This window comes from Quercus lobata, chromosome 3 (genome assembly GCF_001633185.2).
Source record: "Quercus lobata isolate SW786 chromosome 3, ValleyOak3.0 Primary Assembly, whole genome shotgun sequence".
Classification (NCBI taxonomy): Eukaryota; Viridiplantae; Streptophyta; class Magnoliopsida; order Fagales; family Fagaceae; genus Quercus; species Quercus lobata.
This window is the reverse complement of record NC_044906.1, coordinates 61219420-61234010: the sequence shown is the minus strand read 5'-3', so window position 1 is coordinate 61234010 and position 14591 is coordinate 61219420. Positions and strand designations below refer to the sequence as shown.

At 35.4% G+C, this 14591-nt stretch overlaps 1 protein-coding gene across 1 annotated transcript; it reads right to left on the bottom strand.

The window, feature by feature from the left end:
* Positions 1-10629: 10629 nt before the first annotated feature.
* LOC115982637 (polygalacturonase 1 beta-like protein 3) lies at positions 10630-12984 on the bottom strand. Its single transcript, XM_031105287.1, has 2 exons — positions 12772-12984; positions 10630-12665 (listed from the first exon to the last, which is right to left on the bottom strand). Exons 1-2 carry the CDS (start codon positions 12832-12834, stop codon positions 10851-10853), a joined length of 1878 nt encoding a protein of 625 aa, XP_030961147.1. The 5' UTR covers positions 12835-12984; the 3' UTR covers positions 10630-10850.
* Positions 12985-14591: the final 1607 nt, after the last annotated feature.

The window sequence follows — 14591 nt, the reverse complement described above, 5'->3', positions numbered from 1 at the left end:
ATACCACCTAATTTTACAAGGGTAGGTTCGCTTTTGTCAACAAAGAGAGGCCAATATGTCTATGAAATGAGTAATAGTATGACCGCAGCTAATTTCACATTAATTTTTATAATTATATTACGTGACAGAGTGTGATTGACTGTCTATTACTTTTACATGAATTTATTTTTTATTTTTACCACTTATCATCAACCACATTAGATAGTTGTGGAATTGGTTGTGAAGTGGGTTATGGTCCTAACATTTTTCCTATGATATTTCTCGTGTTTGGACATGATCCAAATTGTCTTGGGGTTGGACAACTTATCTAGGATTGAGGGTATGGAATTTTTTTGGAAGCCTCAAAACCTGGCCAGTGAAAAATAAACATATGGCCCCATTAATAACAAACCTCTTAAAATTAGGGTGTGGTAAAACTATAAAAACTTACTCTCATGTGGTTTTGTTTGGGTTAATATGCTTACTTCAAGTTTTCTAGATATGAAGTTGATTCTCAAGATGCTCATTGATGAATACTATTGGGATCCAGTAGGATTGAGGTTAAACCATTTGTGAACCCCTACAAGGGAACGTTTTGTAGTACCTCATTCTCATATGTGCTGCTATCCTCGCACCCAATCAGGATTTTCGTCACCCGTACTCTTTTGAGTCTTTTCTATTAGGAAAAAAAAAAAAAAAAAAAAAATCATCAAATAGCTAACTCTCTGGTTGTGTTTTTCTTACATAAACGGCCAATATTTAACAAATGCATTGTTATCATTTATTAGAGTAATATTACATGCACAACAATTTTCATAATAGGTTTTACAATAGCGTTTTGTTGGTAATTTTTTATTGATTCTCATCTAGATATATATTAAGAGTCGTGGTGCCAAGTGTCCTTAAAACAATTGTTAATATAAACCATTTTAAAAAGTTTTATACTATTTTTATAGAAAATTAAAAAAACTGCCAAAATATTAATTGATTTATTTCTTTTCCTATAAAAAATTTTTAAAAATGATCCACTAATAAATGTTCTCAAAGAATTCATTAACTTTTCTCATATAATAAATAGGGTAAACAACATATTTGGTCTCTATCCTATATATCATATTTCAATTTGGTCCATAACATTTCAATTGTATTAATTTGTTCCCTAATCTTTTAGTACTATATCAATTTAGTCCTTATAGTTATTTTTTGGATGAAAATTGATTATGCATTTGTAAAGTGGTGGGCTGTGCTAATAGTGTTGGGCTGCTTCCTGCTGCACTAGGCCCAAGTTTTTTTCTGGAAAAGGGAGTTGAGACCGATCCAACTGCAACTCAATTTGGTTCAGCTTGTGCGCAAACTATGTCTGGTTTGCCAGGAACGTGCTTGCGGCAGGTAGAGCTGTTTCAGATAAATTGTAGCAAACAGACATAATAACAAAAAATAAAATATCTGGCTACTTAGTAGGAAATGACCAAATGTTCCCCAAGTACAATCACAGTAATAATAATCACTTTTAGAAAAAGAAAAGAACAAAAAGGAGCAAATAGTAATATGTATGGGTTAATCAGAAGATGAAGAAATCAGTTTAAATCTAGTCCACAGGAGCAAAACTAGAGAGGAAAGAACGTTCCTTCTCAACGTAATTAATCTCTCAGGATAGTCTTGTCGTGGAGATTAACTACCCTGAGAGAAACAGACCTGAATGGTTGATGTACAAGGGCTCCTTTTGGTTTTGACAGAGAGCAGGATTTCGTGAGGGAGAGAGGGAATCAATCTACTGGTGCATGAATGCCGTTCTAATTCTCCCTCTATTTTCTTTCTGGTTGTTTTCTTTCTTTCCCTCCCCACTCGTTTCTTTTCTATTTCTTAGTATCTCTTTTCGAACTCCTATTTCTTAGTTATGGTTCCCGTTCTTGCTCTGTTCTTTGTTCATGGCAAGGTTCTCTTTTTATAGTGTCTGCCGTGACCAGATTTTACTGTTTTAGCTCTTAACCTCCTTTGTTTGGTCTTGGTGTACTAGCCGACCACCACTGGTCCGTCTGTGTGCCACCCCCCATCACCAGACAAAGAAGAGTATTTTGTTTGTTTGTTTGTCATGGTACCATTTCCTGCTATGGTCTGAGTTCTTTCTCTCTCCCTATCCCACATGGCATGCACCTAGTGGTTCCAACTCAGCTTGCTTCTTTTGGGTAGTATGTCATCCCAGCAAGACACTTTCCCTAAAGAGCCTGAGCCAGAATCTCAAAAATAGATTTTTCCCCTCTCCCCACCACCAAACCATGCCCTCTGAATCTCTGACCCACAATCTCACCATGCCTTGTATTGTCTGGGTACAGGCTGGTGGTGCCTAGGCCTTGTGCGTGCTTCCCTTCCATGTGTGTCCAAAATCTGCCTGCTGGTCGTTCGCTTGCCATGGTCTGGAGGCTTGCCTGCATAATCTGTCATCCGTTTCTTTTGACCTTTTATGTGAGCTGCTTTTCGATTTCCTGCTCCCTTGAGGAGCTGGGCTTTATTTGATAGTGGGCCTTACATTTCTTTTGATCCATTTTTTAATTACCCTAATTTCCTGCCATATTACTCAGTCACTCCTGCTGTAATGACTCAATCCTGCTGAACCTTTTTAGGCCAGCCGTTTACTCTTTCCCCCAGTGGCTTGGTATGGCCATTGGTTTTCCTACTTATGGACTCCTGTGTCCCTTTTGTCTTCCTCTTGGACATCCTTAGCCCTTTTACTAACTCTCCATTCCCATTGGTTTTTACTAACTTCATTGGGTTTCCCAGACCCAGTTACCTTATTCTCATCTTTGGGGTTCATGAGCTTGCCATTAACCCCTTACTTTCTTTGTTTGTATTACTTTGGGCTTGCGATGACCCTTTCTCACTTTTCTACATCATATACTACCCATGAGTATGCTATTTCTTTCTTTCCGGGATTCTTTAAGCCCACTTGCCTGCCCATCTGTTTATTTCATGAGTTTGTGATCCATTACTCTTGCCACTTGGGCCTAATGGTTTTGCCATCTGTTTGCCAATTCTTTGCTGTCCTTGTCGTTGGAGTTTCTTCTTTCTACTTGGATTCTCAAAAATGACCCTCAACAGAATCTAATGGTCAAAATAAAAAAATTAGCTTTCGTTAATGTGACAATACACTATAATTTTATTTTGACCATTTGACATGTCATCAATTTTCATCCAAATATAATAATAGAGACTAAATTGACACAACACTAAAATGTTAGAGACCAAATTAACACAACTAAAAAGTTAGAGACCAAATTAAAATATGCTATAAAAAAAAAACCAAATATATAATTTATCCTAATAAATATCATTTTACTATTTACCATTATTATCTTATTATCCAGATAGATATACAATATTCTGTGAAAATTTATTGCTGACCATATAGGTATGGTATCATTTATTCATTTATGAGACTTGATTGTCGGAGCCAAGACAGCCCTACTATCACTTTCAATTTTATCTGTTATAGTGTCCCTCTCGTATGGGTTTTAACATTGAGGAAGGAAGGAGAGGGTTTGAACTTTGAACTTTGAACGCCGTACTAGATATAGATGTTGTGTCATAAATCATAATATCATACCAGAGCCACAGGACAGGAGTTATGGCAGTCTGTGGCACTTGCATGCATTTAATTCTCTACTGGAAATTGACTTCTCAGAACTTGAGAATCCATAAATTTACCCCAACTTTAATGTTAAAGAGGTGTCATAGCCTTTTCTATCCTCATGCCAGAACTGTACACTGCAAGGAATCAAATAAATACACAAACAGAACGTAATGTGTAGGGTGGAAACGAAATGATACTATGAGGACTGTGGGGAGACGTATTTGTCTCATACATGAGCATTCAATGCAACAGAACGAAATGTGTGGGGTGGAAACGAAAAATAAAATAAAATTATTCTTGGTGATAAGAGAAGTAGTGAGGTAGATGAACAGGGACGGAACCAGGTGAACCTAGGGGGCAGAGCATGAACCAAAAAATATCATGTGACATGATTTATAAAATAAAAAAAAAAATCATGCTAGATGAAAAATTGCACTTTATTACCTAAATATTTAAGTCAAGAAGGATATAATATAAATAAAAAATGTTGAAAGTTATAACATGATATTCTAACATTTTTCAAAGAATAAGAGGACTTCAGATCTTCAGATTTTAGGTAATTGGAATTAATACGTTGATTTTATCATGTTGACAAACTCACCAATATGATAATCTCATACTTTTGGATGCAACTGAAAATCACACTAATAAAGTTTTTCAAAACTTTGTTTGAGGATTTTAAAAAATTGAGATATCAATATTAAGAGTTAGCAATGCTACGTTATCAATATTGGCTTCTAAAAGAATTTTGGCATTTTTTTTTGTGCAAATTTTTTTTGGCATTTTATCTTTTGAAAAAAATATAAATATTGTAATTCACTTTCCCATAATTTGTAAATCAATTAAGAAAGTCATATAAATTGTTGTAACCCCCATAAGGGAATATTGTTTTCTATGAGATTTTTTTGGTTATGAATTATTGAATTATGATATTGGTGAATTGGGGAATTTTTTTGTTCATCCTATATATTATTTAAATTTTTCAAAAAAATTGGGGGGGGGGGGGGCATGGCCCCCTCAACCCCTCAGTGGGTCCGTCCTCGTAGATGAATAGAACCGATCATAAACAGTTGAAACTTGGCTTGGTAAAAAAATCATTTATATTTGTTTGTTTATAAATAAGTTAAATTTGAGCCTTAATTTTAAGCTTGTTTAATAAATAAGTCAAGTTAAAAAAAAAAATAATAAAAAGTTCTTGAACAGACTCGTAAACATTAAGGTTTGATACAAAATAAACATTAAGATCTGATACAAAACAAGTTGAGTCTAGACTCATTTATGGATTTGATAATATGCTTGATATGAGCTTGACAAGTAAACTCAAATCTTATTAAGATTTTAAGTAAATTTTTTTTTAGAGAAAATATTTCAAGTAATTGGGAGTTGAGATTACCCTTTTAAACTAAATAATTCTGATAATAAGCTTGATGTATCATAATGTACTTGGGTTGGATTTTAAGTTTAAAAACTTAATATTGAGCATTAGTTTAAGTTTGAAATTGGACCGAGCTCAGCTTGACCAATAAATCAAACTGAGCTCAAGATTTTGGACTTTTTGACAAAATCAACCTCAAACATCATTTATAGGCTTGGTTTGAACTCAAGCCAAGCTTGTACATATTACATTAGGTATCGATCTAAGCTTGAACACTCACAACTCGACAAAACTCAACTAGTTTACGTCCCTAAAAAGAAGTCTTGGGCTTTTGATTTCATTTTGAACGTCTTTTACCAAGATACAACTTTCTAAATACTCAATTTAACAAAAGAAAAAGAGAGAAAATTCTTGGCAACTAGTGGCCAACGTTAAAATTACTGCCATTGCACAAGTTTTTTTACTCCATATTTATGATCCAACAAACATGATCGGTTGGGGCCTGATTGCAATACATTTGTTGTCATATCTTATGATATATGATAGGTGTTGGGAAAGGAAATGCGGAGCTTCCCAAAATATGGGACCTGTTTTTTATTTATAACTAACTAGCTACCATATTAACAGCAAAGGATGGTCATGCTTACTTAGTTCAGTGCCTCAGTGGTCCAACTCTTTACAATATGGTGTAGTTTGTTGAGAGAATCCCAGATTCTTCGCATATAATAAGCTCCCAATTCAGAATTCAGAGCCTTCTCTGTATCGTATACAACTGAACTTGTTTAGGCTTATATCAAAGATGGGAAATCAGCTTTAAAGAGTGAGACAATGTTGGCCTCCAGCTCAATCATTGTGTGCCGCTATGCCATAAAAAACTTGCAAGATCAATGGGTTTTTGGCACTTGGAAACTGTGTTTATGGATCATCCTTTTTGATAAATGAAATACTTAACATTGATGTTAATAATATGTATGAAGCAATTCAACCTTTCTATTGTTATCTGTATTCATAATCAAACAATCTCTTATTTGTATTTCTATTGTATGTCTTATTTGTATTCCATGGAAAAGACCAAATAATATCACCAATCTACAGAGCTATGGAATAGAGCATGGCAATGCGTCAATAATTACTGTTGTTTAGTAAGTCGTGCACGAGGAGAGCCAAAATCGCCATATATTACTGTTTGACAAAATATTTAGTAATATATTACTGTTTGTGAAATATTTAGCAATTTACTACCTTTTAACTTGAGTTTATGAAACTCAAGTTCTTTAAAAAAATAGTTTTCAAATTTGCTGTGCCATTTTTTATGGAACTCACAAAATTGAGTTTCATGGCAAACTCAAATCTTAAAAAATGTGGTAGGTCCCTAATTATTTCGCAAATAATAGTAGATCCATATATATTTTGTCAAATAGTGGTATTTGGCTATTTTGGCCATATGAGGAATACGAATGTTTTTACTATGTTATAAATCTTGTTTATTTTGGAAGTTATTAAAGTTTATGGTAACTTATTGTAGGTCTTTGACTTGCAATGTGTTGTAATTTATTGCTTATAAATCTCAATCAGGAATGACATTAATGTGATTGCAAATTTGATTTACTTTTTGAATTAAATGATTTACTCGTAATGCACATCCTTGATGTAACGGTCACTCCACAAGTATAAGTGCTTGAGGAGTGTGGGAGGTAAGGGTCAGGATTCAAGTCTTCAGGAGGAAGTTTCACGCACATATACACTTAGATTAGACTAGAGTAGAAATTTTATCTTGTAAAAAAAACAATTGAGTGGCAACTAAAAATCATCCACTTTCTCTGTTGTTCTAGGCTTCTATCAGCTTTTGGCCTACAGGAAAATAGAGAATGTGCATCATTTAATGATTAGCTCTTGCATTATGAAATGTGTTGGAATTTGTAGATTTTAGTGTTGATAAATATAGTTGCAATTCACATGCCCAATAATACTCACTTTTTTTTTGTTGGTACTCTCTGTCCCATTTTGGAATATCCCAAAATTTCATTCAGCCAAAAAAACAAAAGGATACAAGTTAGTAAATATTCTAACCTCCTAGACAATGGCCTTAGCCTTTATGGATGTCGTCCCCTATGTAGGGTTAGTTTCAACTTTCAAGGGTTCAATCCTTCTACACACACACCTAACAAAAACATGGGTTCTAGATAAGACCAAAAACAAAAAAAGACTACTCAAACCTATTGGTCAAGAACAATCCAAGTCTCTTTTAACTTTTCACCAGGAAACTAACTATCAAGTCTCTTTAATTTTTTGCCAGTGCTACCAGTACCCACAACCACAGATATACGAATGAATTTGTTTGAGGTTCATTAATTAAGCACAAGTATTTTTACAACAGACGGTTGAAGTGGTAGAGATTTCCATTAATTGCTGAGGACTAGCTTCCTTGTAGTGCAACAAATGCTGTCCTATTAAGTTTCCCTTGTTTGAAGGGAAGTTCATTTATAAGAGTCTATAAAGTGTATAGACAAAAAAAAAAAAAAAAAAAAAAAAAAAAAAAAAAAAAAAAAAAAAAAAAAAAAAAAAAAAAAATTACACTTGTTGATATAAAAGTGGTATCAAAACTTTCCTAAAATAGATTATTAATGAAGGGAAGTTCATTTATAAGAGTCTATAAAGTGTATAGACAAAAAAAAAAAAAAAAAATTACACTTGCTGATATAAAAGTGGTATCAAAACTTTCCTAAAATGGATTATTAATGAGTGTCCTACAGGTACTCGTTAGCATTACTCAAAGTTAAAAGATATAAACACTTTATTTAAGATGTCATATATTATATTGGTATTGTACCAACCATTTTCATCTCACGGTGTCATATCCAATTCCAAGCCCGTACCTATATTTGTGTTCGTCCTTAATACATGCACAAAAAGTGGCCCTATGTGGAACCGTGGAACTTCTTCCCGTTATAATTAACAGTAAAGTTTTGTAATAAGTGAAACATTACAAGATGAGACAATTGAGCTTCTTATTGTTTGGAGATTACAAACAAGAAAAGCTAAAAGGCATTTTAACCTCAATAATATAGTGCAAAAGGTGTAAAACCAATTAGTACTTCTGTGACTATATATGCCATAGAAGAACCATAATCAACCTAATTATAGGTGGTTGGACCCATAAAATCGATATTTTTGCACCACTATCTCAGAAGTGTTTACCAGTTACCACCAACATTAAGTGATGAACTGGAGTACAAGAATAGTTGGAGGTTGGTCTTTGGTGGAATGGGGTATTTCCCACTCGCAATGAGTGGATAACACCACTTCAAACTTTATAAACTAGGAAATATTTTATAAAATGCATTTCAAAATTTTTGTTCTTTCTTTAAATTTTAGTCATCAAGGTGTCACAACCTTTTTTATTTTATTTTTATAGGACTACCATATCTGAATCTCGCATAACATTGGATGATGATAAATTAAAAACAAAGGTGATAATATATGAAATGAAGTGTTCAAATCAATTGGTATGTGACCTTTCACCATGATGGTATTTTTACAATAATATTGTTTTGTATTGCATTATTATATAATTATATATTTATGTCTCCAGCCTTTAAAAGGGTAGGCACTAACGGGTTATTAACATTTTTTTTTTTAATTTATAGGAAAACTAAAACTTCATATTTAATACTGTAAATTGAAATTACATCCTAGAAAAGAGCTTATTCAATAAAATAAGGACCTTCTTTAATCCAATAAGAGAAGTCATCAATGCCTAAAACATGTTTTGCTAATAAATGAGTAGGTCTATTACCTTACCATCTAACATGGAAAAACTCAACTCTACGAAAAACATGGCTAGAAAATAAAATACCATAGACTATGAAGCCAATAGAGGAAGGAGGCGGAGACAATTCACATAAAGTATGGGAGATAATCAAAGAATCACCCTCCAAAATAAAATCAAAAATCCTACATTGGGAGCAAAGCAAATACTAGTCTCATAAGCTTTCGCCTTAGCCCCAATAGCATCCATTAATGGGGCTTCAATCTTCTTGGTCAAAGCAGCTATAAACCTTCCCCTTATCATCCCTTATAATAACTCCCACTCCAATTGCTTTTTGAGCTTCGAAAACTGCACCATCCACGTTAATCTTGAAGAGAGGAAATGGAGGAGGGGTCAATGAGCGGGTCAACTTGTGATGATAATTGTACTGGGGTAATATTATTTTTACATAAATTCAATATTAAGTGCACTCTTATTACGTAATAATTATAAATAAATCATATCAATCATAATGAATAAAAAAGTAGTACAAATGTTATACGTCTTTAGATTAATTGAAACCAAATAGTCAGTTCCTTTCACTTTCATTAGTGCCTGTCCAAATCGGACTAAACCAGCGCTGGAATCCAATTTCCTAGCTGGTCAAAGTGATGAATATGATATGATGAGGCTTCACTTTTAAATATTAATTAGTATTTTAACATTGTTTATTTTAAGGACGATGATCATTACAACTACTCACCATGGCTCTGCAAATTTAAAGTATAATACTTCATCTGAAAACAGAAATCACAGGATTAATCTACCAAAAAATAAGACAAAATATGATATGACCCTCTACCTAAACTAATGAAAGAACATCAGAAAATAACATTATACTATATGACAACTAATATTAAAACCATTACCATGCCCCCAAGTAAGTCCAGTGGAGAGTAGAGACTCAAGTAAAACCAGGGGCTACCCCCACCCCCCCAGAAAAAAATGAAAAAGAGTGAGCCAAGTGTGCCTTGCCAGGTAGGTACCATCATTTTCCCTTGTATTGCACTTTCAAATGCTCCTTTTTACTTAGCTTACTACAGTACACATTAATTGCACTTAGATAAGCTTGGCCAAAGTTTTTATTTTCTGAATAAAAACAGAGTTTCTAATGTGGATTTATCGGCACCACATAACAATAATAAATAATACCTCGTATTTTACTGTAGCTTTCGTGATAAAACACATACGTCCAAAGATTTTGAGAAAATAAAATTATTCAAGTGTGTCGTCGTAGCCACTAGCAGACCCAATAGGCCAACGCCATGGGCCACCTAAAACTTCGTCCCATCATATTAGTAGGGCCATTTTAATGGTGTGTCATTTTCTTTTATCTCTCTTTTTTTTGTTCATGTTTCTTCAACAGCTCCATTCTCTAGAACAAACAAAGCTACTTTCAGAATTAAAAAAAAGTAAAAAAACTTTAGTATGCACTCATAAAATCCCCATTTCAATATTCAATTATGTTAGTTATTAATCTATATATAATTTTATGTTACAGTTTGAGAATAGGAAAGATAAATAAAATTTTGACAAACATTAAACAAAAACACCCATTGCCCTCAACAACAACAACAACTGTCTCTCATAGCCTTTCCCCACATACAATACAAAAGCATATAATATTGAATGGTCACTAAAAAGGACCACCTCATCCTTACTTAGTCACAAGGTTTTGTTTGTTTACATGCATTTTTTTTTTCACACAATTTATTCTTTAAACCAAAAAATAAATAAATAAAATAAACTCAATTCAACACACACTTGACCAGAAAAGAAAAATGTAAATAACAATTTTTTTTCATTTGCTGTCCAATTATTTGGGTAGCCATGAGAACATTGATCAAAAACTCAAATTATATAGTAATAATAAACATCTTCTTCCAGATGTAAAGTAAAAACCCATAATAATACCTTACTTTTCCTATCAAAAGCTAAAAATTCCTTACCAGATAGTATTAACTTAAAAATAAATCAAACTTGGATTCTTAGCCCCGGCAGTTAAGCTTTCTTACCCACCGGTTCGAACCATACCCAGTAACCCATACCCACAGAATTGCTTAGTCAGCAATTGTCCACGTCAGATCATTCTCAAAAATCCAGTGACAAACCTCGATCCGACCCGGACCCGATCCAAGAGCCAAGAAAGATCCGTGACTCGGGCTCCAAGCTGATGTGTCCAAGTGACAGATGGCAACACCATGGTTAATCTTGGCTTTCGAATTCTGATCCAGTATGTCCGCTTCGTAGACCCGAACCTTCGGAACCGAGTGGCAGTAATACAGTAGGTACGGGAACAGGCTCTGGTGACATGAGACCGATTGCGTGACTTTCCCACCGTTGATTCCGTTGACCGATCCGAGCTTCACATTCTGGTTTGACCCTCTCACATTCTCAGTCGTTCGAACGGCGACGTTTCGACCCAAAACCGAAACCGCAAAGTCAATCATGTCCTCGGCCGAACCCACGCACCGCTTGGTCTCGCCCGGGCTCGGAGCCCTCTCGCAGTCGCTGAGCGAGTCCACAATCATGGCCTCCATGGTCGAGTTATCATCGGCGTGAAAAATCTGCTTCATCTCGGAGATCTTCGAGGACGAGAACGGTAATTTCGACAAAATCGACCGGGGCAAAAACGACCTTTTGGGCATTTTATCCTTAATGTTGGGCATTGGCATCACTGTCCCTTTCTTCAACATCGACTCGCGAAAGAATTTGCCCGGCTCGACGAACCTTTTTACCAAACTGCCACTGAGCGCCATTGCTTCGCTTTTCTGCTCAGTTTTCACGCTCGCATTGTTGTATGTAGCAAATGTGACTCCTTTCTTCGAGTAATCTTTGAAGGTGTTGTTCACGCCGTAGATCTTGAATCCAACGGCGTGGCCTTCGCTGCCTTGACCGTAACCGCTGAACTTGTCAGTGCCTTCGTTGAAGGACTTGCCGTAATTTACGAAATTGACCTCCGCCGAGTTTGAGTTCTTCGAGTAACTCTGGAACGAGTCGTCACCCACATTGGATTTGTCTCTGTAATTCTTGAAGGTTTCAATGGCGCCGTTGCCTCCGTCGCCGTAGCTTTTGAAATTGTTCTGTGGATTGTTTCCTTCGTTACCGTAATTTGTGAACGTGTCGTTAACGGCATTGCCGGACTGGCCGTAACCCGAGAAACCCGACCCGACGACATTGGCGCTGGCCCCGTAGCCTTTGAAGTCGTTCGGGGCTCCATTGGCGTTTTTGCCGTAGCTAGCGAATTTCTGGTCGCCGGCGTTGGCGTTCTCGCTATAAGAGGTGAACGAGTGGGACCGGCCGTTGGAATCGTCCGAGTAGGATGTGAAAGCTAGGTGGGGGACATTGACTGAGTCAGCGTACTTCGTGAACTCGCCGGAGCCGCCAGTGGAGCCAGTGGCGTAGCCATTGAAACCCTGGTCCACCACGTTTCCGTTCGATGCGTAGTTGTTGAATTGGTCCTTGTGACGCGAGGAGTCCCGGCTGTATCGGCGGAACGAGTCCACCGGCATGTTCCGGTCACTGGAGTAGGCCTTGAACGAGTCGGCTCCGCCGAGCCGATCGGTGCCGTAGTTGGAGAAGTTCCGGTCCGCGTACCCGGCAAAGTTCGAGTCTTTGTCGTGCTTCTCGAGACTCGGCGCTAAATCGGGGAAGCAGAGGAGGTTCGCGGAGGAGCAGAAGGCAGGGAGGTGAGTCGAGAGCGAGTTCTGGGAGGCGAGTTTGGAGAAACTCGCTGAGTCAACCGTGCTCAATGGGGACGCCTTGGATAACAAAAAACTCGGGTCGGACTTGGTGTTTCGGACCTCTTTGTTCCAGTACCGAATCAGATAGGATTTCGGTGTGAATGGGTTTTCACCAGATGAAGAGAATCCAACCTGCATTGACACAAAGGCAAAAGCATTAACAATGGATGAGAAAAAATAATTGTAGAATGTGAAAAGACATTGAGAGAGTGAGTGTAGAGTGTGAGAGAGTGCTTACAGTGAAAGAAGAGAAAAAGATAATGAGATGGAGAAGAGTCATGGGGCTGAGTTTTTTGTGCATTTTTTTTTTAAGAGTGTGAATGTGTGAGAATGTTGGTGGGTTTGTTGGGTTATAGGCAGAAATTTATATTGGTGCGGAGAGAGAGAGAGGGGGCCTATAGGTTGTGAATCTTAGCTTTGTGATTAATGTGAGCTTTGACGTTCATTGGAATTACTTGCAAAGCAAGACAATTTATAAAGTTGATTATGCTATAACAAAAAAATAATAAAAAAGTTGAATATGCTTCTTTTTTTTTTTTTTTTTTTAATAAGTAAATATTAGAAATTATGCTTTATTATTAAACAAGGGAAAAACGAATATTATCAAAAAAGAGAAAAACTACTAAACAAAAGAGTATCTAGATAAGGAAATTTGTACAAGCAGACAATCGCCTCAGAGCTCCAATGACAACAACAGAAGTATGTAACACCATAATGGCTCATTTGCAATATGAGAGCTTAAGATACGTATTATCAGATCAGGCTATTGTTGCTCTTGCAGACAGAGCTCCAATGACAACAACAGAAGTATGTAACACCATAAATCAAGCTGATCTGACTGTGGATTTGAGTTTCCATTCTTTCCTCCCATCTCCATCCCCTGTCGTTTGCTGTCATTTGGACAAGATAGGCAACTTTAATGATATTTTCCCAATGATTATCCACAAAAAAAAAGAAGGAAATTTGTGTTAATAATTGTTTCTAAAGGGAATTACCATGAGATCCAAAAATACATTGTATATACACACAACATTATTTATGAACAACAAAACATATCGTCAGGAATATATCCTCTTTATTTCATAATTAAAATTTTTATTTCGTAAATCTTAGTGAACAAATGATTATGTCATTTCATATCAAAATATCTTTCAGGATAATAACAACCACAATAATATTAAAAAAGAATGATATTATTTACCTACTAAGAAGCAACACAATAATGTATCTCAAAGATTGAAATTTGAAGAGGAGGGCTTATATTATAATGGGTATATAAATAAACCCTACAAATTAGGGTTTTTCTCTTCTCTCTATTCTTTTTCCAATATCGAAGTGCACAAAAGGGAAACAAAGGTTGATGAACTCTTTCTTAGTGTCAACGATATCTCCCGTACGGTAAACATGGTTGAAGGTCAACTGCTGCTTGATGTTGGGATTTGATTATATAGAGTAGTAACTTTATTTTGTTTTTTTTTAATAAGTACGTTTTAACATTGAATTAAGTTAAACCTGATTGTAATTAAACGAAGCTTTTTAAAAGTGAAGAATTAAAAGAGTAACCTTCATGTAAGTTAAATTAATATAGTGAAGTGAAGTTATCTAACTATTAAATGTTGTGTTTAGCAAAAATAAATAAATAAATAAATAAATGTTGTGTAGGTTAGGAAAAGTTCTTGTATAACCGTACATACGAGTATTTGAAAACTAAGTGTGAAGAAAAAGATTATTTTTAAATATAAAGGGTTCTTTTTCTTTAATTTCAGAGATTTCAAGCCAAAGAAATTCGTTCTTTTGGTGGATTTTTGGCTTAAGGTCCTCAACCACTTGTGCAAAGTTGATCTGAGCTATATGATGAAATGTCAGATTGTTGTGTTCTAAAGGAAACAAGTTAAAAAAGGTTTATTGCATTAATTTAGAGGCTTTGCCAATTGCAAAAGGCGTGAATTTTTTTTTAAAAATTGAGTCTTTCGTGCCTCGGCTTGTCATTGTTTGACCAAAATTCCAAATTTATTATTACTAAAATATTATTTTCATTGCAATTGACTAACTAAAAAA

Excerpts from the sequence above, each read along its gene's own strand:
- LOC115982637 (XM_031105287.1), bottom strand. The coding sequence starts at position 12,834 with ATGCACAAAAAACTCAGCCCCATGACTCTTCTCCATCTCATTATCTTT. Across the intron at positions 12,666-12,771 it reads TCTTTTTCTCTTCTTTCACT|GTTGGATTCTCTTCATCTGG; the intron begins GTAAGCACTCTC and ends GTGTCAATGCAG.